The sequence below is a fragment of the Salmo salar genome, chromosome 05 (assembly GCF_965601325.2).
Source record: "Salmo salar chromosome 05, fSalSal1, whole genome shotgun sequence".
NCBI lineage: Eukaryota > Metazoa > Chordata > Actinopteri > Salmoniformes > Salmonidae > Salmo > Salmo salar.
The window spans coordinates 66,662,033-66,689,443 of NC_138295.1; the positions used below are offsets into that span (position 1 = coordinate 66,662,033).

General features: G+C 45.2%; 1 protein-coding gene across 2 annotated transcripts in view; it reads right to left on the minus strand.

Annotated features, from left to right (window-relative positions):
- The window catches only part of LOC106605507 (cyclin-dependent kinase 14), a 198,205-nt gene that overhangs the window by 48,465 nt on the left and 122,329 nt on the right, over positions 1 to 27,411 (minus strand). For both annotated transcript variants that reach the window (XM_045718621.2, XM_045718622.2), the window contains 4 exons: positions 19,260 to 19,323; positions 16,621 to 16,669; positions 11,501 to 11,640; positions 3,722 to 3,869 (listed from right to left, as the gene is read on the minus strand). In XM_045718621.2, the coding sequence (XP_045574577.1) occupies positions 3,751 to 3,869; positions 11,501 to 11,640; positions 16,621 to 16,669; positions 19,260 to 19,323 (372 nt within the window). In that variant the 3' untranslated portion in view covers positions 3,722 to 3,750. The remainder of the gene's footprint in view (positions 1 to 3,721; positions 3,870 to 11,500; positions 11,641 to 16,620; positions 16,670 to 19,259; positions 19,324 to 27,411) is intronic.

Here is a 27,411-nt window from a genome sequence, read left to right on the forward strand (position 1 = left end):
CCAGTGTTCAATGACTCTACTCTTGTTACCCCCTCTTCACCACCCCACCTTCCTCCATCTTGTCTTCCTCTCTTTTCCCTTCACTATCTCTCTCTATATCTCCCTCTCTCCTTCTCTGTCTCTCTCCCTCTCTCTCTCTCCAGTCTGAAGGTAGTACAGACAGCTGCGTGTCTGAGATGTGTCAGTCTCTCTGGTCTTGATTCAGTTCTATAACAGACAGGTAGTGGGCTCTGTGATAACAGCCATCTAGACAGCACAAAGACTGTCTACTGGGAATTAACCCCTCGGAAGAATACACCCTGCCCGTCTGTCTGTCTGTCTGTCTGTCTGTCTGTCTGTCTGTCTGTCTGTCTGTCTGTCTGTCTGTCTGTCTGTCTGTCTGTCTGTCTGTCTGTCTGTCTGTCTGTCTGTCTGTCTGTCTGTCTGTCTGTCTGCACTACCTCTTATAAATAATACAACACTTCCTCCTGGTCCTCGTAGAGTCTTCTATCCTCCACACCACATTCTCCCCTCCTCCTCCTCCTCCTCTTCTTCTTCTCACCTTTCAGAAATCTTCACTGGAATACCAGACATTCATGTATGTGTGTGTGTGTGTGTGTGTGTGTGTGTGTGTGTGTGTGTGTGTGTGTGTGTGTGTGTGTGTGTGTGTGTGTGTGTGCGCGCGCGTGCGTGCGTGCGTGTGGATTAGTCTGCTATCACTGGGGCTCTGTCAGTCTGTCAGGCAGTGGGAAGGGCAGGGACAAAGAGGATCATTTCAATAAGAATACTGCAGCTGAGAGGACACAGCTCTCCCAGTGGGGTGACTTCCACTCTCAGCTCTTACACACACACACACACACACACACACGCATGAACGCACGCACAAACGCGAGCACGAACATACACACACATTCACACGCATACATACACTGTAGGAGGATATGGGATGAAATGATGGTGTGAAATAGAGGGAGGAGGAGAGGAGATAGATACATAGTCCAGTTTAGTGTGTAAAACTACTGTGCTTGGTTTATGTACCCTATGGCCCTAGGGGGGGGGGGGGGGTGTGTGTGTGTGTGTGTGTGTGTGTGTGTGTGTGTGTGTGTGTGTGTGTGTGTGTGTGTGTGTGTGAGTGAGTAGGTGTGTGGTTGTCATCCTCTCCAGTCAGTCTTCACCCAACGATCCCCATCCCTAAACCCATGCACCTGTCCCTGCACCTGTCTGTCTGTAACTGCAGGTTTAATCCTGTGAGTGGGGCCCTGGTGTGGCCCTTAAGTTTGGCCCTGGCCCCTTCACCATCATTATCCCCTCCGCCTGGCCCCCAGAGCTCTCATTACATGCAAATACAGCCTCTTTATGTGCCTGGTGAATAGGGAACCCCGTCCCTCCTGGACAGGACCACCACCTTCCCCAGTCAGAGCTGAAGATAACCCACCAGCCATTACACAGGATCCCCTGCTACACTTTACGATACCATATCATGACCACTTCAGCTTTAGGATCCTTTGAGGGTTGTTAGTGGTCAGAAGGCAGCTGGTTTTTGTTGGTGGTATGGTACCCGCAAAACACCAGTCTCAACGTCAACAGCGAAGAGGCGACTCCGGGATGCTGGCCTTCTAGGTAGAGTTGCAAAGAAAAAGCCATATCTCAGACTGGCCAAAAAAAATGGAAATATTATGATGGGAAAAAGAACATAGACACTGGACAGAGGAACTCTGCCTAGAAGGCCAGCATCCCGGAGTCGCCTCTTCGCTGTTGACGTTGAGACTGGTGTTTGCGGGTATTATTTAATGAAGCTGCCAGTTGAGGACTTGTGAGGCGTCTGTTTCTCAAACTAGACACTCTAATGTACTTGTCCTCATGCTCAGTTGTGCACCGGGGCCTCCCACTCCTCTTTCTATTATGGTTAGAGCCAGTTTGCGCTGTTCTGTGAAGGGAGTAGTACACAGCGTTGTACGAGATCTTCAGTTTTTTAGCAATTTCTCCATGGAATAGCCTTCATTATTCAGAACAAGAATAGACTGACGAGTTTCAGAAGAAAGGTCTTTGTTTCTGGCCATTTTGAGCCTGTATTCGAACCCATAAATGCTGATGCTCCAGATACTCAACTAGTCGAAAGAAAGACAGTTTTATTGCTTCTTTAATCAGGACACAGTTTTCAGCTGTGCTAACATAATTGCAAAAGGGTTTTCTAATGATCAATTAGCCTTTAAAATTATAAACTTGGATTAGCTAACACAACCTGCCATTGGAACACAGGAGTGATGGTTGCTGATAATGTCCTCTGTACACCTATGTAGATATTCCATTAAAAAATCTGCCGTTTACAGCTACAATAGTCATTTACAACATTTACAATGGCTACACCATATTTCTGATCAATTTGATGTTATTTTAATGAACAAAAAATTAGCTTTTCTTTCAAAAACAAGGACATTTCTAAGTGACCCCAAACTTTTGAATGGTAGTGTATATGTTTGTGTGTATGTGTGTGTATATATATGTGTTTGTGTATGTGTGTATGTGTGTGTATTTTTTAATTTTTTTATTTCACCTTTATTTAACCAGGTAGCCCAGTTCAGAACAAGTTCTCATTTACAACTGCGACCTGGCCAAGATAAAGCAAAGCAGTGCGACAAAAACAACAACACAGAGTTACACATGGGATAAACAAACGTACAGCCAATAACACAATACAAAAATCTGTATACAGTGTGTGCAAATGAAGTAAGGAGGTAAGGCAATAAATAGGCCAATAGTGGCGAAGTAATTACAATTTAGCAATTTACACTGGAGTGATATATGTGCAGATGAGGATGTGCAAGTAGAAATACTGGTGTGCAAAAGAGCAGAAAAACAAATATGGGGATGAGGTAGGTAGTTGGTTGGATGGGCTATTCACAGATGGGCTGTGTACAGCTGCAGCGATCGGTAAGCTGCTCTGACAGCTGACGCTTAAAGTTAGTGAGGCAGATATAAGTGTCCAACTTCAGTGATTTTTGCAATTCGTTCCAGTCAATGGCAGCAGAGAACTGGAAGGAAAGGCGGCCAAAGGAGGTGTTGGCTTTGGGGATGACCAGTGAAATATACCTGCTGGAGCGCGTGCTACGGGTGGGTGTTGCTATGGTGACCAATGAGCTGAGATAAGGCGGAGCTATACCTAGCAAAGACTTATAGATGACCTGGAGCCAGTGGGTTTGGTGACGAATATGTAACGAGGACCAGCCAAAGAGAGCATACAGGTCGCAGTGGTGGGTAGTATATGGGGCTTTGGTGACAAAACGGATGGCACTGTGATAGACTGCATCCAATTTGCTGAGTTGAGTGTTGGAGGCTATTTTATAAATGACATCGCCGAAGTCAAGGATCGGTAGGATAGTCAGTTTTACAAGGGTATGTTTGCCAGCATGAGTGAAGGAGGCTTTGTAGCGAAATAGGAAGCCGATTCTAGATTTAACTTTGGATTAGAGATGCTTAATGTGAGTCTGGAAGGAGAGTTTACAGTCTAGCCAGACACTTAGGTATTTATAGTTGTCCACATATTCTAAGTCAGAACGGTCCAGAGTAGTGATGCTTGTCGGGCGGGCGGGTGCGAGCAGCGATCGGTTGAAGAGCATGCATTTCATTTTACTAGCATTTAATGTATGTGTGTGTGTGTGTATGTGTGTGTGTATGTGTTTGTGTATGTATGTGTGTGTGTGTGCGTGTGTGCGTGCGTGCGTGTGTGTGTGTGTGTACATACCTGGCTAGCTGTGGGGCAGTCTGCCCCGGTCAGTGTTTGCTGCTGGACGGTCCTTTAGCATGGCTGGAGCTGGTCCTGGTACACACCTGTATACTGTCACCTGACTCCACCTGCAGCTTGACATTTGGTACCGTGAAGATAGTAGCCACTGGGATAGGAGAGAGAGAGAGAGAGTTGAGTGAGAGAGAAAGAGAGAGAGAATGTGATTTATCAGTCATTAAAGCCAACCTCATAGTTTCCTCTTCGAGTCAAAGGATTACAGATTGAGTCAAAATACTCTGAAATGAAGAGAGTTTATCTCTTTAAGGCTTTTTCTAAAGTTGCAGGACACACTATCACTAAACTGAGTTATAAAAACACCACTCTCTCACATCCTTTATTTCCTTTCCTTGAGGAGATATCAGAGTCCGTAATACTAAGAGATATCCAAGTCCATAATACTGTGAGATATCAGTCCGTAATACTAAGAGATATCCAAGTCCATACTACTGCGAGATATCAGTCCGTAATACTAAGAGATATCCAAGTCCATAATACTGCGAGATATCAGAGTCGGTAATACTGTGACATATCAGAGTCCGTAATACTGCAAGATATCAGAGTCCATAATACTGCGAGATATCAGAGTCTGTAATGCTCTGAGATATCAGAGTCCGTAATACTGCGAGATATCAGAGTCCGTAATACAGCAAGATATCCAAGTCCGTAATACAGCGAGATATCCGAGTGCATAATACAGCGAGATATCAGAGTCTGTAATGCTCCAAGATATCAGAGTCCGTAATACTGCGAGATATCAGAGTCTGTAATACTGTGAGATATCAGAGTCTGTAATACTGCGAAGGTCGAGTCAAGGGCAATATTATTGTACACTACTTCTGTCTCAGATTTCCACAGTGTTTCTGTTAAATGTCACAATCACAATCCAATCCCCCCCCCCCCCCCCCCGGGACTGGGTAGTCTATTATGCCTCCTGTAATTCTTCCATTGTTCATAATAAATCTGTCTAGCTATTGTCTCTATAATTCCCAACACATTAGACAACGGAGTGCATTTGTGGCTGAATAAACCATGTTCTCCTTCAGTCCCCAGCCAGATAACACTAATAAAGATTCAGCTTTAATGTTGAACACGCTGTGTGTGTGTATATATGTGTTGTGTGTGTGTTGTGTGTTTGTGTGTGCTATGTTCCTTTCTTCATTATCTGTGGTGTTGTAATGAATGTAAAGCTCATGTTAGTTAGTGTTAGAGTGCTGACAGTCAGGTTTAACTCCCAGTAGTGTCATGGGCTGGGGCATTTCCCATCAGTCTCTATTCTCCTGCTGCCTGTCTACCTGCTGCACAAAACAACATCACCATGTTTCGCTAGCAGGCTAACACCCAGGATAACAATGATCCCTTTATTTAACTTCTACTATTCCTTCTCTTCAGAGTCATTTCTCCTCCGCTTCCCCTCCTCCACCACCATTTGTTATTCTCGCCCTCCTTTCATTCCTCCCTCCCTTCCTGCTGCTACAGTGTTGATCCACCAAGGACCTCATTTATACAGTATAACAGTTTTCATTTGACTATATTCTTCCTCAATCAAAAGCCTGCCTCTTTGTGTTAGTTTATGAGAGAGAGAGAGAGAGAGAGAGAGAGAGAGAGAGAGAGAGAGAGAGAGAGAAATCATGCCTGCATGTGTGTGTGCGCATGTGTGTAACAGCACAAAGAGAGCCACCATTTCTCCCAGCCCGGTGACCGCCGCAGAGCTCCTGCTTCTCCTAACAGAACAACCTACTGTGGCCTGCTGATAACAGGATTAATAGAGATCAATCAATCCTCATCTGGGGAATTTAAAATGAGAATGATTCTCATATTAAAATGACCAGCCTGTGGGTGGGTTGTCAGGCGGTCCCAATGCAGCTCCTATGAAGCTATCTGAACAGGCTTTGGGCTTTGACACTGGTGATGAGTGGGGTGAACAGATAGGATTGGCTCTGTATGTATCTGTGTTTCTAGTCTAATAATATAGGTAGTATGTCACCTCTGAATGACACAGTTGAATGTCCTGTTCTGATTCGATGGCAACTGAACTGTCATGTAGAATGCCAGGTTGGGTATTGTGATAGGAAAATTATAAACGTTTGCAAAATTAAATGCTTAGGGTCATATATAAATATGCCTAGTTGCCCATTATTTTGGCTACCATGGCTAAAAGAAGAGATCTCAGTGACTTTGAAAGAGGGGTCTCAAAGGAGCATAGGGGTTTAAAGGGTGTGTGTGTGTGTGTGTGTGTGTGTGTGTGTGTGTGTGTGTGTGTGTGTGTGTGTGTGTGTGTGTGTGTGTGTGTGTGTGTGTGTGTGTGTGTGTGTGTGTCTCTATGGGAGATTCTGGAGCAGCGCCTGAAACAGCATTTTCCACCACCATCAACAAAACACCAAATTGTGGAATTTCTCGTGGAAGAATGATGTCGCATTCCCTCAGATAGAGTTCCAGACACTTGTAGAATCTATGTCAAGGTAGCTTGTGGTGGTCCAACGCCATATTAAGACACTATGTTGGTGTTTCCTTTATTTTGGTAGTTGCCTATATACATACCTGTTGTATGTGATGACTGCATCCTTGAGGTCTTGTTTCATATCTTGAAACATTTAAGGAGAGCCGCACTCTAGGAGCTCAGATGCAATAACTGAATAACCTAATAACCAACGTTTCGACAGACAAGCTGTCTTCATCAGGGTATAACGACAAACAATGTGGGGTGACTAGTTTATATAGTGTCAAAGGACACACACAGGTGTCTGTAATCATGGCCGGGTGTGGCCTGATATCATTGGTTAATTCTCAGATATAAAAATAGCATACCAAAAACCTGAAAGGATAGCATACCAAAAACCTGAAAGGATAGCATACCAAAAACCTGAAAGGATAGCATACCAAAAACCTGAAAGGATAGCATACCAAAAACCTGAAAGGATAGCATACCAAAAACCTGAAAGGATAGCATACCAAAAACCTGAAAGGATAGCATACCAAAAACCTGAAAGGATAGCATACCAAAAACCTGAAAGGATAGCATACCAAAAACCTGAAAGGATAGCATACGATCATAGATACAATTTGGCTACATACTGTATGTCTACAAACAATTACAATAGCAAAATCACAATTATCACAAGAATGGCTTCAGATCAAAGTCTACGTTGAGTCCGAGGGGAGCAAGGGTCTTTAAATGAAAGATCCAGGCAGCCTCTCGTTTTAACATTAAATTGTCGAGGTCACCCCTTCTCCTAGGGAGGGTAACATGTTCGATGCCGATATAACGTAGGTACGAAATCGAGTGGTTCACTTCCAAAAAGTGGACCGCAACTGGGTACGCAAGTTTTTGCACCTAATGGTGCTACGATTGGTACGTTTAATTGGCGCTTGGTTTTACCCACATCATTTTTACCACAAGGACAAGTTCTAAGATAAATAACACCTTTGATTGGGATCTGTTTCCCTGTTTGGGGGTGTTTGAAGGATCTACATTTGTAAGTGACATTGCATTGAGCACAGCCGTTACACTTGTAGTTTCCATCCAGTAGACATTGTGCAGGGATATTTTTGGGTGGTAAATCAGAGTTTACCAATTGATCTCTGAGATTTCTGCCCCGCGAGAATACGACCAAGGGAGGGTCCGAAAACACATTACCGATACCGTCATCGGATATTAGAATGTGCCAATGTTGTTAAACGATTCCCTTAATTTGTTCAGAGCACTTTGAATAGCGGGTAGTTGCAAGAATGCTTCTTTTTGCGAGACTGTCCTTGAAAAAGTTCCTGTCTCGGTTTGTTTTGAATTTTCTCAATGACAGTATTAATCTGACCATTTTGTACCCCCTCTCCTTGAATTTTCTTTGTGTCTCAGCCATATTTCTGTCTAAATCTGATTGGGTTTTTTTTTAGCAAATTTTGCAAATTCAACAGAATTGGCTGTAAGGCAAACTGTTTTTCAAGGGAAACAGGTGACAACTATCACCCCTCAACAAACTGTTACGATCAGTAGGTTTCCTGTAAAGATCAGTATATAGAACATTATTTTCACACAAGATCAGAAGATCAAGGAAACTGATTTGACATGTGTCAGATTGCATAGTAAATCTCAGATGCTCAGAACAAGAGTTAAGAAAAGCATGGAATGCCTGGAGCTGTTTTGCATCACCCCTCCATAGAACAAAAATATCATCAATATACCGTTTCGAAATAATGATGTTCGGCAGAAAACATTTTTGAGAGGATTGAAAATGTATCCAACATACAAATGTTTCTCCATGTAACCCACATACAAAGTTAGGAGCCATGGAGGATCCCATAGCAGTACCCTTTGTCTGAATAAAGAAATCATTTAGAAACATGAAGTACTTGTGTGCAAGTACTATTTCAGCCAATGTTATAATGCATGCACTGGAAGGTAGTTAATTGGGGTCACGTTGCAAAAGAAAATGTTCCATAGCTTCAATACTGCCCTCGTGTGGAATATTTGTGTATAACAACTCAACATCAAAAGTAACTAACAAAGTATTATCAGGGAGAGGATCAAGAGATTCAATAATATAGATCATACTGCCGGTGTCCTTTACAAAGGAGGGGAGCTGTTCTGAGATCATACTGCCGGTGTCCTTTACAAAGGAGGGGAGCTGTTCTGAGATCATACTGCCGGTGAGCTTTACAAAGGAGGGGAGCTGTTCTGAGATCATACTGCCGGTGTCCTTTACAAAGGAGGGGAGCTGTTCTGAGATCATACTGCTGGTGTCCTTTACAAAGGAGGGGAGCTGTTCTGAGACCATACTGCTGGTGTCCTTTACAAAGGAGGGGAGCTGTTCTGAGATCATACTGCTGGTGTCCTTTACAAAGGAGCTGTTCTGAGATCATACTGCTGGTGTCCTTTACAAAGGAGGGGAGCTGTTCTGAGATCATACTGCCGGTGTCCTTTACAAAGGAGGGGAGCTGTTCTGAGATCATACTGCTGGTGTCCTTTACAAAGGAGGGGAGCTGTTCTGAGACCATACTGCTGGTGTCCTTTACAAAGGAGGGGAGCTGTTCTGAGATCATACTGCTGGTGTCCTTTACAAAGGAGGGGAGCTGTTCTGAGATCATACTGCTGGTGCCCTTTACAAAGGAGCTGTTCTGAGATCATACTGCTGGTGTCCTTTACAAAGGAGGGGAGCTGTTCTGAGATCATACCGCTGGTGTCCTTTACAAAGGAGGGGAGCTGTTCTGAGATCATACTGCTGGTGCCCTTTACAAAGGAGCTGTTCTGAGATCATACTGCTGGTGTCCTTTACAAAGGAGCTGTTCTGCGTGTGATCTAATAAAAAAGTAAACAAAAGTTGATAGAGGGGCCGTTCCTGCATCAATGCCCGCTACAATAGGGCGCCCTGGAGGTTTTGTAACATTCTTGTGTAATTTCGGCAAAGTATAGAAAGTAGCAATTTTAGGGTGTTGAATAGCCAAAAAGTCGTGTTCTTTTTTGCTTATCTGACCAGAACTTAAAGACCCATCTAGGACAGTAAAGATCGTGTTCTGAAATTGGGCAGCGGGGTCACTTCTGAGTTTCTTGTAAAAGGTGTTGTCAAACAGTTGTCTATGACACTCATTTACATAAACAGCCCTATCCATGAGTACAACCAACCCACCCTTATCAGCAGGGCGGGTAAGGACTGACGTATCGGATTGTAAATCAAGCAAAGCTTGTTTTCATCCTGAGGTAAATGATGGAAAGATGTGTACTCCTGTTTGTTCTTAAGGAGATGAGCAACATCTTTTTCAACCTGTCTGCAATATGTCTCAATAGAGTGATTGCGATTGGCTGGAGGTACAAAATAACTCTTACTTCTAAAAGGAGTCAGAGTATGTGCAGGTGGAGCAGCCTACATGTTCAGCAGAAATATCACGATTAGGGGAGCTAAAGTATTCCCTTAAACGGATGTTTCTAGAAAAACGTAAACATGTCTACCTTAACATCGAAATCGTTGCACTGAGTTGTAGGCACAACATATAACCCTTTATTAAGCAAGGAGACATGGGCAGGGCTCAATATCTTGATAAATTGAAGACACTCAGTCCCGTGGGTTCTGGGACCGTGTGGGTCGGGTGCGGTATCTCGTCGGTGCGCGTGTCCGCGGCCACCCCCTCGCTTCCGTCGGCCCAGTCTCTCGTTGGATAAAAAAGTGCCACTGGAAGCGGATGAGGCGCTGGTTGTAGAGCTTTGGCCAGACGAGGTGGATAGAAGTAAGCGGCATCCCTCCTGCGGCTGTCATGGAGAGGAGGAGCAGGACCTCTTTTATCAGGGTTTCTCCAGAAGGGTTGAGTTTCTTGATTTTAAGTTCCTTTATTTCTGTAGACAACCTGTCCTGGAGCGCTTGGTTAGTTTTCACCAGTTCATTGAATATGCCATCATCATTAACAGCTCCTTGCAGAGCTGTGCGTTTCTCTTCAATCGTGTTATCCATTTTAATACAATTATTTTTAAATTGGTCAACAATTAATGTCATTAAATCAATAGAGCATTTGTTCAGGATGGCACACCAGCGCTCCCAGAAATCATCTGTACGCTGTCCCAGTGATGGTTCCCCGTGGAATAATGCCTTGACCCACATAATCACTAAGAGTGACTACATGTAGACGCATTCTCGTCTGGCGCTTAGATAAGTTTAACAGTTCTTTCGAGAGGTCAGAATTACCCCCCGGCATGTCAAAAAGGGACTCTGATACAATGATCTTATCACGTTCCCTTTGGCTATATTCAAAGTCATCTTGTTTGGGTCTTTGACCAGTGTCAGGAAGATAATTATCATTCGGCATCGTTTAAGAGCATTTTGTCGGTAGGGTGCTGTTTACTGGGTAACAGATTCATCTAGAGGTGAAAGAAACGCACACCTATTTAGGCGAGGTGCTGGCTAGCGGAGTAGAACACTTAAACAATTTAAGGAGAGCCGCACACTAGGAGCTCAGATGCAATAACTGAATAACCTAATAACCAACGTTTCGACAGACAAGCTGTCTTCATCAGGGTATAATGACAAACAATGTGGGGTGAATAGTTTATATAGTGTCAAAGGACACACACAGATGTCTGTAATCATGGCCGGGTGTGGCCTGATATCATTGCTTAATTCTCAGATATAAAAATAGCATACCAAAAACATGAAAGGATAGCATACGATCATAGATATCTTGGCTGAAGCTACTGACACAAACATAATGAAGCACGTGGCTGACCAGATGAACAGAACTCATATTAATACAATACTTTCATAAACAACTTTTTGTTGCAAAGCATTGAGCAGAGTAGACGGATTCTCACTCCCCTTCTTCTCATAGACTCTTAATGTAAGAGAGAAGATCACGCTCCACCAGAACTCATCTGTTTTTACTTAACAAGTGAGTAAGATGGAAAAGACATCCAAACGCAGATCTTGAGCTGGACAACTGAGGTCCATCTGGGCTTTTAACAGAGGATCTCTCTGCATGAACAACAACAACCACTAGTTCCACTGCTTTATGGAGAGAATGTGTGTGGGGGGGTAGAGAGGAAGAGAGGGTGAGAGATATGGAGAAATACATAGAAAGAGGGGGGAAGACCATTGCTTTGGAGTGATGTAGGGATACAGATTCACCTCTAGACAGAGGGAGAGAGAGAGAGAGAGAGAGAGAGAGAGAGAGAGAGAGAGAGAGAGAGAGAGAGAGAGAGAGAGAGAGAGAGAAAGCTAAATAAAAGACAGAGATCCAGTATCTTAGTAAAGTTATACATACTGTCTGAGATCTCCCAGAGCCGTGGAGGAAGGTGGCTGAAGTACTCGTGCTGGAGAGCTGCCTGAGCAGACAGACGGTTCTTTGGGAAGCACTGGAGGAACCTAGAGGCTAACTCCTCAGCATGGTCCACATAGCCCAACCTACAGGGAAGACAGACAGACAGTTAGCATGGTTCACTACCTACATAACAGAAACAGGGCGGAAGGTAGCCTACTGGTTAGAGTGCTGGGCCAGTAACTGAAAGATTGCTAGTTCAAATCCCCTAGGATTTGAAAAATCTGTTGATGTGCCCTTGAGCAAAGCACTGAAACGTAATTGCTCCAGGGTTGCCATTGACAATGGCTGGCCCTGGTGTCTCAGGGGGAATTTCACAACCTCCTCTCCCTGGCATGCCCGTGACACAGGCCGACCCGGTCACCATGAAAAATGAAAGACTTCATCAGAGAGGGTGAAGACAGAGGCAGCCTCTCAATTCCCTGTAGGCTTTCATTGAACTGCCCCACGCGCATGTGCGTTCGACGCGTGTGTGTTCGTACGGGGAGGCTCTGAACTCCTGAACCCGCCTACCATCCAGCACCGAAGGGGACGCAGAAACAGATAAAATAACAAAGTATAACCAAGTCAGTCAGTAATTAGGCCTGCAGTCCATTAAATAACCATGATGTTATTCCTCCCTCTGCCGGAGCTACCGAGCTCTGTGTGTGTGTGTGTGTGTGTGTGTGTGTGTGTGTGTGTGTGTGTGTGTGTGTGTGTGTGTGTGTGTGTGTGTGTGTGTGTGTGTGTGTGTGTGTGTTAAAGAGAGAGCGAGTCCTCTGAGTTCTCATCACAGACAGACCTAATGGCAGGAACTCTGAAGCCCACTCCCACAGTTCCTCCTCCCGTCTCTCCTCCTCTCAGAGGGAATAGAGCAGATCTACACTACTGAACTCAATAGACCCTCTCTGCAGAGAGGAACACAGCTAACTAACTCCATCAGGGCCTTCTTCTCCCTTCATTTTCACCACAGATGGAGGATGTTGAACTCAATGTAAAAATGGGTAGGTTCCCATTTTAAACGAAACATAACTTTTGAGGCTTAAGGGTGGGGTAATGCAGGGGAGTATAATGATTACTACAGGTCACTGTGTGATTGATCTAGAACATACTGTATAATCAGAAAGTGTAGTGTGCGTTTACAAGTCAGGTTTTAGCATGACAGAAAAAGGTACAAAATCCCATCAGGCATTGCTAATTTGACCTGATAAAAGGTGTTACAGTCTGAGCAACAACAGAGCCAGAAACAAAGGAACAAACAGGTATCACTGACTGGGTGAACTTCACCTCGATATAAAAATCTTAGAAAATAAAGGGCTTGTGTTGCTGATATAGGTGTGCATTCCTGCCTGCTAACGCTGTCAGCTAGCCTGAGCGGGAAGATTGACTCGGCTAGCTAGCTAGGTCAGATGCTATGAGTAAACAAGCACACATCTGTGATCGATATCTCCTCCGACAATCAAACATCCCGGGTTGATGGGACGTTCACAGCGGAAAGAAGCATTCCGTCTTCAGAGCGAGACGCCTTTTCATGTCGTCATGTTTTTCCATGAGGAAACCACAGCCGGGACCTGGGAGGGCAGAAAGCATGAGTACGTGTGTGTATGCACATGTGTGTGTGTGTGCGTGTGTGTGACTACAGGCAGTAACACCTGCTCCTATTGTTGGCCTTCCCCCACCACTATGCCATGGTTATAACTCAGGCAAGGCACGGCAGCACAGCAGGACCTTTCAACAGCACCCAACACGGATAGCAACCAAACACTATTTTGGAACAAGTCTTTGTGGCTGTGTCAAAACATATGTCCCTGCAAGACCCGACAGCAGTCCAGGAGAGCTGCTTGCCTTTCAGCATGTGTGAGTCATTGTGGATGAGGGTACTATTGCACAAAGAGATATGTGAGAGCAGAATGGATCTACACACTGACAAGCTCTGTCTGGCATGCAACACCACCGTCAGCCGAGCTACTTTCAAAGACTCCGCTGGCTAATAAAGTGCTGAACACAGGGTTATATGGGTTATACAAGCTGTACTGAACATACAGTCAATGTAAACAGGGGGGGGTAGTCTTACCATTACAAAAACACACAAGCACTTCTGAAACCGTTAAACTGAGGAATGCCAGCATGCCGGGTGCTCTGACCCTTACATCTTATTCGCATGCGATGCCTGTGAATGTCTGATCTGATCCAAACAAACCATAGAATGAGAAAACTACCCCAGCTATCAATATCAGAGTAGTAGTGAGGTGGGTACGGGGCAGAGGGAGAGGGAGAGAGATAGGAGGAGGGAGAGAGAGAGAGAAAGAGGGAGAGCTCTCAGTGCAAGGAGAAGAAAGAGAGAGGAATTGGGAGGGGAGAGCGAGAGAGTAATTGGGAGGGGGGAGAGAGAAAGAGGAATTGGGAGGGGAGAGAGAAAGAGGAATTGGGAGGGGGAGAGAGAGAGAGAGAGAGAGAGGAATTGGGAGGGGGAGAGAGAAAGAGGAATTGGGAGGGGGAGAGAGAAAGAGGAATTGCGAGGGGAGAGCGAGAGAGGAATTGGGAGGGGGAGAGAGAAAGAGGAATTGCGAGGGGAGAGAGAAAGAGGAATTGGGAGGGGGAGAGAGAAAGAGGAATTGGGAGGGGGAGAGAGAAAGAGGGATTGGAAGAGGGAGAGAGAAAGAGGAATTGGAAGAGGGAGAGAGAGGAATTGGAAGAGGGAGAGAGAAAGAGGAATTGGAAGAGGGAGAGAGAGAGGAATTGGAAGAGGGAGAGAGAGAGAGGAATTGGGAGGGGAGAGAGAGAGGAATTGGAAGAGGGAGAGAGAGAGAGGAATTGAGAGGGGGAGAGAGATGCATGTGTTCATATCAACTTCATCAGGACCTGGCACAGTATAAAAGGAGGGGGAAGAAGCAGCGGTCATTAACATTCCGTCCAGTTTCTTTCTTCACATATTTATTTCCTCATAGACTGGCTGGGGTCCAAGGGGAGGAGGGGAGAATGGGGCAGGGGCTAGAGTGGCTAGGCAGAGGGGGTGGAGTGTAGTGGAGCAGGGCCGGGGGGACATGCAGATAGACACGGAGAGGCCAGGGACAGAGAGACAGACTGTGTGAACTGGAGCGTTCAGCATGCCCATCCTGGGGGGGGTCATACATAGAGGGCATGGGACACGGCAGTCATTCCTCTAAGGTCAGTCTGTCTGTCAGTCAGTCTGTTACCCAGGTCAGTCTGTCTGTCAGTCAGTCTGTTACTCAGGTCAGTCTGTTACCCAGGTCAGTCTGTCTGTCAGTCAGTCTGTTACCCAGGTCAGTCTGTCTGTCAGTCAGTCTGTTACCCAGGTCAGTCTGTCTGTCAGTCAGTCTGTTACCCAGGTCAGTCTGTCTGTCAGTCAGTCTGTTACCCAGGTCAGTCTGTCTGTCAGTCAGTCTGTTACCCAGGTCAGTCAGTCTGTCTGTCAGTCAGTCTGTTACCCAGGTCAGTCAGTCTGTCTGTCAGTCAGTCTGTTACCCAGGTCAGTCTGTCTGTCAGTCAGTCTGTTACCCAGGTCAGTCTGTCTGTCAGTCATTCTGTTATCCAGGTCAGTCTGTCTGTCAGTCAGTCTGTCACCCAGGTCAGTCTGTCTGTCAGTCAGTCTGTTACCCAGGTCAGTCTGTCTGTCAGTCAGTCTGTTACCCAGGTCAGTCTGTCTGTCAGTCAGTCTGTCACCCAGGTCAGTCTGTCTGTCTGTCAGTCAGTTACCCAGGTCAGTCTGTCTGTCAGTCAGTCTGTTACCCAGGTCAGTCTGTCTGTCAGTCAGTCTGTTACTGAGGCTCCACTGCTCTGGCTCCACCATCAACTGGCTGACTTTCTGACTCTCACTGCTACAGTATCTCTCTCACTGCTACAGTATCTCTCTCACTGCTACAGTATCTCTCTCACTACTACAGTATCTCTCTCACTGCTACAGTATCTCTCTCACTGCTACAGTATCTCTCAAAGACTGAGAGAAAATCTACACATACTGTACTTGTAGACACACACACACACACACACACACACACACACACACACACACACACACACACACACACACACACACACACACACACACACACAGATAAACATAAAATGTATTGCTGCTCTCTTTCTCTCTCCTTTTGAGCCATCAATCAAATGTTATTTTATATTCATCTGAAAAAGGAAACTGTGATACTGCGAGAGAGAATGTGGAACGTTGACTTTTAACCCCTTGGCCATGGTTAATGTGGTCACTACAGAGGCCAAGAGTTCTCAGCACTGAGCCAGACCAGAAGACTGTGAGACATTCTGCGTATCTGTGACCAAATCATCAAGTCACCCTGTCTCTGCCTGTCCCCCCAGGCTCCTGATGAGTGCCAGGGGCAGAGGGTGGTCCACATCTGGAATGTCCCCGGTGCCCTTTCCTGCCATCTGTGTCAGGGCTGGGTGCTCTGGTGGCACGACACCAGTGGCATGACCCCGATCTGGGTGCCCCCCCCTCCCCCTCTAAACCAGATGAACCCTGGGAAGAGTGTGTGAGCTGTCTGTAGGTCTAGACGCCCCGAGGGTAGAGCGCTGAGAGGAAGCACACACACACGCGCACACACACACACACACACACACACACACACACACACACACACACACACACACACACACACACACACACACACACACACACACACACACACACACACACACACACACACACTGGACAACAGCCATCTCTAACTGGGCTACTAATGTCTGTTAGGGGACCAGAACAGTCCCAGGGGTCTTCAGTATGGAGGGCTCAGGGAGAGAAAAGAGAGGGATGTATGGATGGAGTGGTGGGGGGTTGGCGGTCTGGAGCGTAACATTCACAGACAGGAAGAGCACAAAAGTGGGTCTGTAGGAAAATGGCCCTCTGACCTGGCATACAAAATGGCCCTCTGACCATGCATACACATATGAATGGGCGCAAACACACACACACACACACACACACACACACACACACACACACACACACACACACACACACACACACACACACACACACACACACACACACACACACACACCCTCTCTCTCTCACACACACATTTATGTGACAAAAACGGTACACTTACTTATTCCATGCTTGTCTGAGCTTCTTGGAACTGTAGACAGTAAAGCTGTCTGAATGGGTAAAGACACAGAGAGACAATAGAAACATGTTCATATTCATCATCAGGACACATTTGTGAAGTTTTGCAACAAATGTTTCATTGTACAGTATGTGATTTAACAAGAGGTTAACATCAGTTGGTAGAGCATGATGCTTGCAACGCCAGGATAGTGGGTTCGATTCCCAGGGCCACCGTACTTATAATGTATGCACGCATAACTGTAAGTCGCTTTGGATAAAAGCATCTGCTAAATGGTACTATTCTTATATATTAAAAGTAATTTTGTGTGTGTGTGTGTGTGTGTGTGTGTGTGTGTGTGTGTGTGTGTGTGTGTGTGTGTGTGTGTGTGTGTGTGTGTGTGTGTGTGTGTGTGTGTGTGTGTGTGTGTGTGTCTACGGTATGAATGGCTAAGTGTATGTGAGTGTGTGTGTGTGTGTGTGTGTGTGTGTGTGTGTGTGTGTGTGTGTGTGTGTGTGTGTGTGTGTCTACGGTATGAATGGCTAGGTGTGTGTGTGTGTGTGTCTACGGTATGAATGGCTAGGTGTGTGTGTGTGTGTGTGTGTGTGTGTGTGTGTGTGTGTGTGTGTGTGTGTGTGTGTGTACGGTATGAATGGCTAGGTGTGTGTGTGTGTGTGTGTGTGTGTGTGTGTGTGTGTGTGTGTGTGTGTGTGTGTGTGTGTGTGTGTACGGTATGAATGGCTAGGTGTGTGTGTGTGTGTGTGTGTGTGTGTGTGTGTGGTGTGTGTGTGTGTGTGTGTGTGTGTGTGTGTGTGTGTGTACGGTATGAATGGCTAGGTGTATGTGTGTGAGTGCACCTCTGACAGCTCGACTTCCTCGTCCAAAACCTCTGTGTGGAGACCTCTGTTTTCAGACTAACACTATAACTGCCAACCTCCAGGACTAGACTGGGGGCAGAGAGACAGCTAGACAGCCAACCATGGGTTAGGGAGAGGGGCAGAGGGGAGAGAGAGAGTAGCCACTGTTCCACTGCTAGACAGAGGGGGAGAGAGATACGGAATAGCTACAGTTTGAGTTAAGGAGTTATTGAGTGGGGAGGACAGAGAGATGGTAAGACTGTTCCAGAGTCAGGGATTAGACATATATGAGACAGAGTTGTTTTGATATCCAGATTACTCCTGTCTTTCTCAAATGTCTGATATACTGTGGTTGTACTAAATATCCTCCAGCCCATCGTAAAGCACCAAGGCTCTGGGCCAAGGCCCTGGGCCAAGGTCAGGCTAAGTGTCATGGCTGTCTACATTTCAAACCTAAAAGGTTGCGCTGCGAACACCAGAGTGAAAAACCAGGGCTGTAAACATGGCTGTGAATTATTGAAAGTAATGCTGAGAATGTGAAGAATCATAAACAACGTGCTGATACCATCTCTGTGTTTGATTTAATGTCTGGAAACTGATTACAGATCAGGAGGAAGACTAAAAGCTGGTCAGATTGAGAAGCTCTCAGTGAGGTAGGATATATTCAGAGGGATAGAGTGAGACAACACTGTCCTCTGGTGTTGGGAAGATATAACTACACCCAGAGTGTTAACTTTCTTCTGATAAAGCATCTGTTACGTGCTAATGATCACTTTGTGGTTGAGTGATGGTGACATTGAGAGGGTTGAAACAGCTGTTTAGATTAGATCATTGTGACATTGGGCATCCCTTTAGAGAAAAAATAAGAAAATAAAAGGTTCTCTCTATCCCGGGATTCAGTCAAAAGATTGTTCACTTTATGGAGGAAACAGGTAGCTTGGAGAGACACTTATTAAGAGAGGGAGGTGGTCTTGCATTGGACATCTGAGCAGGCAACTGCCTCAATTGCTGATAATAAAATGGTGTATTGTGTGTATACCTATTGTCATGCAGAGATCACTGATCTGGTACACTGAAGCCAGGTCTGTGGATGACAGGAGCAGCAGGACAGAACAGTGTGTGTTGCTCACACAGCTGCCCACGGCAGCAGGACAACATAGAACTATGGCCAACCACAGCCATGGCCACAGGACATGCGATTAGGTGTGTGTGTTTGTGTGTGTTTCACACCCCAGTTCCTCTGTAATTGGTCACAGGAGATACAGCTAAACACGCCACTCACATCATGATACCCCTGCTCTCCCTCTGTCCCTCTTCTTCTCTCTCCATCCTCCTCTCTCTGTCACTCCTCTAATTCCCCCTCTATCTCTCTGTGTGTTCCAGCATGCCAACACTAATCTGCGAGCACCGTCCAGTCTGTCTCTAATGAGCTCCCAGAGGGCAGCAGCAGTAGCTTTAGTATGGCACAGGGATGGCACAGCGATGGTACAGCTGGCTCACAGGCTGCCTGGGCTGTGTGAACTACAGAGGCATGCCTCCAAGGTTTACAAAGTAGAACTGGAGTCAAAGTCTGGTTCTGACTGTTGGACCTATGGTGTGTGTGTGTGTGTGTGCGTGCGTGTGTGTATGTGCGCGTGTGTGTGTGTGTGCGCATGCGCGCGTGCGTGTATGCGCGCATGCGTGTGTGAATGTGTGTGTGCGCGCGCGTGTGTGTGTGTGCGTGTGTGTGTATGTGTGTGTGCGCGTGCGTGTGTATGTGTGTGTGCGCGTGCGTGTGTTCCTCACCTGGTTTGAAGTGGGGCAGGGAGTGGACCCCTGGCCAGGTATCCTCACAGGGGGTGCCTAGGACCTGAAAGAAGGAATGCATCAGACAAACACACGCATACTTCAACAACACAATTGGGCCACAGAGAAAGGAAAAGAGAAGACCGTCTCATAGAGAAAACATTTCATTTCTATGACCAAAGAGGAACCTCTGAATCACTAAGGTCCTAAACAATGACCACATTTACATGCGCACAGTATTCCGGATGGTAGGTTATATCCCGCTTAAGGTCTTAATCGTGATAAGCTGTTTACATGTATCTTTGATATCCCGCTCATGAGTATCCCTGTATCCATGAATAAACAGAATATTCCTATTTGAAGTTCATATGGGTTAAATGGTATAGTAACTGAAATATGGACACTGACTGTAGGTCTATAACCTCTCATATGTAGAGTAAAATAATAAAACAATTTATAATATATTTCTTTATTGAATATTTAAAACATTCAATATACTTGCAGTGAAGCCGCTCAACAACTACATCACATTAGTCATCTGACAGTCTCCCATCCAGAGAGACACACAGAAACAACCAGGGTCAACACTCAAGGGCACGTCAACAGATCTCCCACCAGCCCTGCAAGATCCCCCCCACAGTTCCCCAAGAGCTGCCCCTCAACCATCCAAGACCCCCCCACAACCCCCCCAAGAGAAAATTCATAAATAAATACAATAATTCCATTCCCCATCCCCAAGACCCCCCCCCCAACAAAATGAACAAAAGAGAAAAACAAAGGAAAACAGAAAACAACAATGCAAAAAACAAAAGACTTCAAGGACAACAAAAATCATAACAGTGAGGCCAACGGAATATGTTTGAGTGCATATATGGCACTATTTACATGTGTGTGTCCGTGTATGTGCACATATGTGCATTTGAGAGTGTGTGTATATCGTGTGTGTATATCGCATGAGTACAAACACCTGCACGGCATCAGCCTCAGGCAAACCAGCATTAACTGTAACAACACTGCCCCTCAGTGTCATTCAAATGTTCTTTTTGTTATGTTTTATTTTGACTTTATTTTTTTAACTTTTATCTTCGACTGTCATTCTATCCCCCGCCCAGCAACTCCACTCTCACTTGTCTCCAATTCCACATCCCAACCCTCAGCTTCCCTCAGCCCATCCCATCTATCTCTGCTGGCCACCCTCTTCGGATTTCTATGCGAAATATTATCTCCTGCAGAATTATGCATTTCTTTCAGAGAAATTGTATAAAATATGTCTCAGGAACAGGAGTGGAGAAAAATGATTTCAACCACATACAATATGCACTCAAGACAAACTGAACCATATCAGACATGTGTTTCGTCGTTTTCTCCGATTTTCATTTCCTTAAAACAGGTCACACTGATGACATTTGGAAATGTTGCATAGGACCGATCTTTCCACTGGTATGGAGTTATTCCGTTTTCTCCCCAGTTCCTAAACGAAAGAGACAACTTTACCGGTATTAACTAGATTACTAATGCATTCCTTCAATCAATGTAAGACATTATTCTGGTCAGCGCCACTTTATTTAGTCTTCTGATGCAACAAGTTATGGCAGAAGGGAAGCTGCACGTGTCAAACTACAGTTGACACGGCCTACCAAATGTAAGAATTATGAAAACATCATCCCACAACACCCATGACATGTGAAACTGATCCTGCACAGACCACAGAAACAACAGCAAATGGGATAAGATGTTTACATGCCACAGTACCCCATATTGGCTCCCGAGTGGCACAGCAGTATAAGGCACTGCATCTCAGTGCTAGAGGTGCCACTACAGACCCTGGTCTAATTCCAGGGTGTATCACAATCGGCTATGATTGGGAGTCCCATAGGGAGGCGCAAAATTGGCCCAGCTTCATTCAGGTTAGGGTTTGGCCGGGGTAGGCCGTCACTGTAAATATGAATTTGTTCTTAACTGACTTGCCTAGTTAAATAAAGGTTCAATAAAAAATAAAAAAATCCCAGGCATCTTATCTGGGTTTTTCATAACCGGTACACAAGCTTTTTCTGTGTTATTGCAAACAGGATATGATGTTTATATGCGTCAACTCAAAGCAGAACACTTGAGTATCCCAAATAATAATGGTATATTGGTGTGGACAGTGGCTTGTGAACGTATTCACCCCCCTTAGCATTTTTCCTATTTTGTTGCCTTACAACCTGGAATTAAAATACACTGCTCAAAAAAATAAAGGGAACACTTAAACAACACAATGTAACTCCAAGTCAATCACACTTCTGTGAAATCAAACTGTCCACTTAGGAAGCAACACTGATTGACAATAAATTTCACATGCTGTTGTGCAAATGGAATAGACAACAGGTGGAAATTATAGGCAATTAGCAAGACACCCCCAATAAAGGAGTGTTTCTGCAGGTGGGGACCACAGATGCTATGCTTCCTGGCTGATGTTTTGGTCACTTTTGAATGCTGGCGGTGCTTTCACTCTAGTGGTAGCATGAGACGGAGTCTACAACCCACACAAGTGGCTCAGGTAGTGCAGCTCATCCAGGATGGCACATCAATGTGAGCTGTGGCAAGAAGGTTTGCTGTGTCTGTCAGCGTAGTGTCCAGAGCATGGAGGCGCTACCAGGAGACAGGCCAGTACATCAGGAGACGTGGAGGAGGCCGTAGGAGGGCAACAACCCAGCAGCAGGACCGCTACCTCCGCCTTTGTGCAAGGAGGAGCAGGAGGAGCACTGCCAGAGCCCTGCAAAATGACCTCCAGCAGGCCACAAATGTACATGTGTCTGCTCAAACGGTCAGAAACAGACTCCATGAGGGTGGTATGAGGGCCCGATGTCCACAGGTGGGGGTTGTGCTTACAGCCCAACACCGTGCAGGACGTTTGGCATTTGCCAGAGAACACCAAGATTGGCAAATTCGCCACTGGCGCCCTGTGCTCTTCACAGATGAAAACAGGTTCACACTGAGCACGTGACAGACGTGACAGAGTCTGGAGACGCCATGGAGAACGTTCTGCTGCCTGCAACATCCTCCAGCATGACCGGTTTGGCGGTGGGTCAGTCATGGTGTGGGGTGGCATTTCTTTGGGGGGCCGCACAGCCCTCCATGTGCTCGCCAGAGGTAGCCTGACTGCCATTAGGTACCGAGATGAGATCCTCAGACCCCTTGTGAGACCATATGCTGGTGCGGTTGGCCCTGGGTTCCTCCTAATGCAAGACAATGCTAGACCTCATGTGGCTGGAGTGTGTCAGCAGTTCCTGCAAGAGGAAGGCATTGATGCTATGGACTGGCCCGCCCGTTCCCCAGACCTGAATCCAATTGAGCACATCTGGGACATCATGTCTCGCTCCATCCACCATGCCACGTTGCACCACAGACTGTCCAAAAGTTGGTGGATGCTTTAGTGCAGGTCTGGGAGGAGATCCCTCAGGAGACCATCCGCCACCTCATCAGGAGCATGCCCAGGCGTTGTAGGGAGGTCATACAGGCACGTGGAGGCCACACACACTATTGAGCCTCATTTTGACTTCTTTTAAGGACATTACATCAAAGTTGGATCAGCCTGTAGTGTGGTTTTCCACTTTAATTTTGAGTGTGACTCCAAATCCAGACCTCCATGGGTTGATAAATTGGATTTGCATTGATTATTTTTGTGTGATTTTGTTGTCAGCACATTCAACTATGTAAAGAAAAAAGTATTTAATAAGATTATTTCTTTCATTCAGATCTAGGATGTGTTGGATAAGTGTTCCCCTTATTTTTTTTAGCAGTATATATATTTTTTGTAGGGTTGTATCATTTGATTTACACAACATACCTACCACTATGAAGTTGCAAAATATGTTTTATTGTGAAACAAACAAGAAATAAGATAAGAACACAGAAAACTTGAGCGTGCATAACTATTCACCCCCCCCCCCCCCCCCCAAAGTCAATACTTTGTAGAGACACCTTTTGCAGCAATTACAGCTGCAAGTATCTTGGGGTATGTCTCTATAAGCTTGGCACATCTAACCACTGGGATTTTGCCCATTCTTCAAGGCAAACTGCTCCAGCTCCTTCAAGTTGGATGGGTTCAGCTGGTGTACAGAAATCTTTAAGTCATACCACAGATTCTCAACTGGATTGAGGTCTGTGCTTTGACTAGGCCATTCCAAGACATTTAAATGTTTCCCCTTAAACCACTCGAGTGTTGCTTCAGCAGTATGCTTAGGGTCATTTTCCTGCTGGAAGGTGAACCTCCGTCCCAGTCTCAAATAACTGGAAGACTGAAACAGGTTTCCCTCAAGAATTTCCCTGTATTTAGTGCCATCCATCATTCCTTCAATTCTGACAAGTTTCCCAGTCCCTGCCAATGAAAAACATCCCCACGATTGGGTTCTCGAGGTGATGAGAGGTGTTGGGTTTGTGCCAGACATAGCATTTTCCTTGATGGCCAAAAAGCTCAATTTTAGTCTCATCTGACCAGAGTACCTTCTTCCATATGTTTGGGGAGTCTCCCATATGCCTTTTGGTATACACCAAACATGTTTGATTATTTTTTCCTTTAAGCAATGACTTTTTTTCTGACCACTCTTCCGTAAAGCCCAGCTCTGTGGAGTGTACGGCTTAAAGTTGTCCTATGGACAGATACTCCAATCTCCGCTGTGGAGCTTTGCAGCTCCTTCAGGGTTATCTTTGGTCTCTTTGTTGCCTCTCTGATTAATGCCCTCCTTGCCTGGTCCGTGAGTTTTGGTGGGCAGCCCTCTCTTGGCAGGTTTGTTGTGGTGCCATATTCTTTCAATTTTTTAATAATGGATTTAATGGTGCTCCATGGGATGTTCAAAGTTTCTGATATGTTTTTGTAACCCAACCTTGATTTGTACTTCTTCAAAACTTTGTCCCTGACCTGTTTGGATAGCTCCTTGGTCTTCATGGTGCCACTTGCTTGGTGGTGCCCCTTGCTTAGTGGTGTTGCAGACTCTGGGGCCTTTCAGAACAGGTGTATATATACTGCGATCATGTGACAGATCATGTGACACTTAGATTGCACACAGGTGGACTTTATTTGACTAATTATGTGACTTCTGAAGGTAATTGGTTGCACCAGATCTTATTTCGGGACTTCATAGCAAAGGGGGTGAATACATACAGTTGAAGTCGGAAGTTTACATACACTTAGGTTGGAGTCATCAAAACTTATTTTTCAACCACTCCACACTTCTTGTTAACAAACTATAGTTTTGGCTAGTCGGTTAGGACATCTACTTTGTGCATGACACAAGTCATTTTCCCAATAATTGTTTACAGACAGATTATTTCACTTATAATTCACAGGATCACAATTCCACTGCGTCAGAAGTTTACATACACTAAGTTGACTGTGCCTTTAAACAGCTTGGAAATTCCAGAAAATGATGTCATGACTTTAGAAGCTTCTGATAGGCTAATTGACATCATTTGAGTCAATTGGAGGTGTACCTGTGGATGTATTTCAAGGCCTACCTTCAAACTCAGTGCCTCTTTGCTTGACATCATGGGAAAATCAAAAGAAATCATCCAAGACCTCAGAAACAAATTGTAGACCTCCACAAGTCTGGTTCATCCATGGGAGCAATTTCCAAACGCCTGAAGGTACCACGTTCATCTGTACAAACAATAGTACGCAAGTATAAACACCATGGGACCACGAAGCCGTCATTCCACTCAGGAAGGAGATGCATTCTGTCTCCTAGAGATGAACATACTTTGGTGCGAAAAGTGCAAATCAATCCCAGAACAACCATAGAGGAACTTGTGAAGATGCTGGAAGAAACAGGTACAAAAGTATCTATATCCTCAGTAAAACGAGTCCTATACCGACATAACCTGAAAGGCCGCTCAGCAAGGAAGAAGCCACTGCTCCAAAACCGCCATAAAAAAGCCAGACTACGGTTTGCAACTGCACATGGGGACAAAGATCATACTTTTTGGAGAAATGTCCTCTGGTCTGATGAAACAGAAATAGAACTGTTTGGCCATAATGACCATAATTATGTTTGGAGGAAAAAGGGGGAGGCTTGCAAGCTAAAGAACACCATCCCAAACGTGAAGCACGGGGGTGGTAGCATCATGTTGTGGGGGTGCTTTGCTGCAGGAGGGACTGGTGCACTTCACAAAATAGATGGCATTATGAGGTAGGAAAATGATGTGGATATATTGAAGCAACATCTCAAGATATCAGTCAGGAAGTTAAAGCTTGGTCGCAAATGGGTCTTCCAAATGGACAATTACCCCAAGCATACTTCCAAAGTTGTGGCAAAATGGCTTAAGGACAACAAAGTCAAGGTATTGGAGTGGCCATCACAAAGCCCTGACCTCAATCCTATAGAAAATGTGTGGGCAGAACTGAAAAAGTGTGTGCGAGGAAGGAGGCCTACAAACCTGACTCAGTTACACCAGCTCTGTGAGGCGGAATGGGCCAAAATTCACCCAACTTATTATGGGAAGCTTGTGGAAGGATACCAGAAACGTTTGACCCAAGTTAAACAATTTAAAGGCAATGCTACCAAATACTATCTGAGTGTATGTAAACTTCTGACCAATTGGGAATGTGATGATAGAAATAAAAGCTGAAATAAATCATTCTCTCTTGTAATATTCTGACATTTCACATTCTTAAAATAAAGTGGTGATCTTAACTGACCTAAGACAGGGAATTTTTACTAGGATTAAATGTCAGGTATTGTGAAAAACTGAGTTAAAATGTATTTGGCTAAGGTGTACGTAAACTTCCAACTTCAACTGTATGAACACCACTTTTTCAGGTTTTTTTTGTTCTAATTTTTTTAAAGAAGGTATTTTTCATTTCACTTCACCAATTTGGACTATTTTGTATATGTCCATTACATGAAATCCAAATGAAAATCAATTTAAATTACAGGTTGTAATGCAATAAAATAGGAAAAACACCAACGGGGATGAATAGTTTTGCAAGGCACTGTATGTAAATGTGGTCAATTAGTCACATAGTCACAGACATGGTAACCTACTAACCCTTATTCTCCTACAGTGTGTTTACACCACTCAGAGTATCAGAAACACACCTCACTCACACAGACTGGGTTGAAGGGATACTGTGAGATTTCAAGATTTTGTTTGTTTTTCTACTTACCCAGAGTCAGACAAACTCATGGTGCCACTTGTATGTCTCTGTGTGCAGTTTGGAGATGATTGAAGTTAGAATATTCGTAAAACGAACAAATGTATAAAATATTGATTACTATGTAAAGCTTTGTAAGACCCCAGCAGAGGGCAGCAGTGTACCATGACCTGCAGAGCACAACATGGAGAGACAGGGGAGGGGGATTGGATTGTGAGAATGTGTGTATGCCAAACCCCTGACCGCAGCCACACACAAAGGGTGACCCCCCCCTCCATGTTCCCTCTTTCCCTCGGTCCAGCAGCCCCCTGAGGTGCAGAGTGAAATTAGCTGTCCCCTCAGCCCTGTAGGGAAACACTCACTACCTTAATTACAGCCACACACACACCATCGCTCACTGTGGCAACCCGCACCACGACACCGGCCACGGCAGCTTCATCATTGCCACGGAAACATGACACATCGCCACAGCATCATCAACAACACGCTAATACATCACAAATGAACTATGTCAACCTTTAATACATTTTGGGCTGATACACACACACAATTCCACTCCCTACCTAAGTCCTGCCCTTTCTTTCTTTCTTTCTCCCTCTATCTCTGTCTCTTTCTCGCTCTCTCTATCTCTCTTTCTCAATTCAATTCAATTCAAGGGGCTTATTGGCATGGGAAACATATGTTAACATTGTCAAAGCAAGTGAGGTAGATAATATACAAAAGTGAAATAAACAATAAAAATGAACAGTAAACATTACACTCACAGAAGTTTCTCTCTATCTCTATCTCTCTCTGTCCTCTGCCGGCCAGGCCGGGTGTGTTGCTTGATTTCCCCTCTGATCTCTTGTCACTGTCAGGCAGCACTGTAAGGTGTGGCTCAGTGTGTGTGTGTGTGTGCAGTGCTGTGCTTGTTCTGGTGACACACAGCCTTCAGGACGGAAATGAGCTCAGGGAGCCGCAGTCTGCCACTCAGGACTGCCTGACTGACTGTCTGACTGACTGTCTGACTGGCTTCAGAGG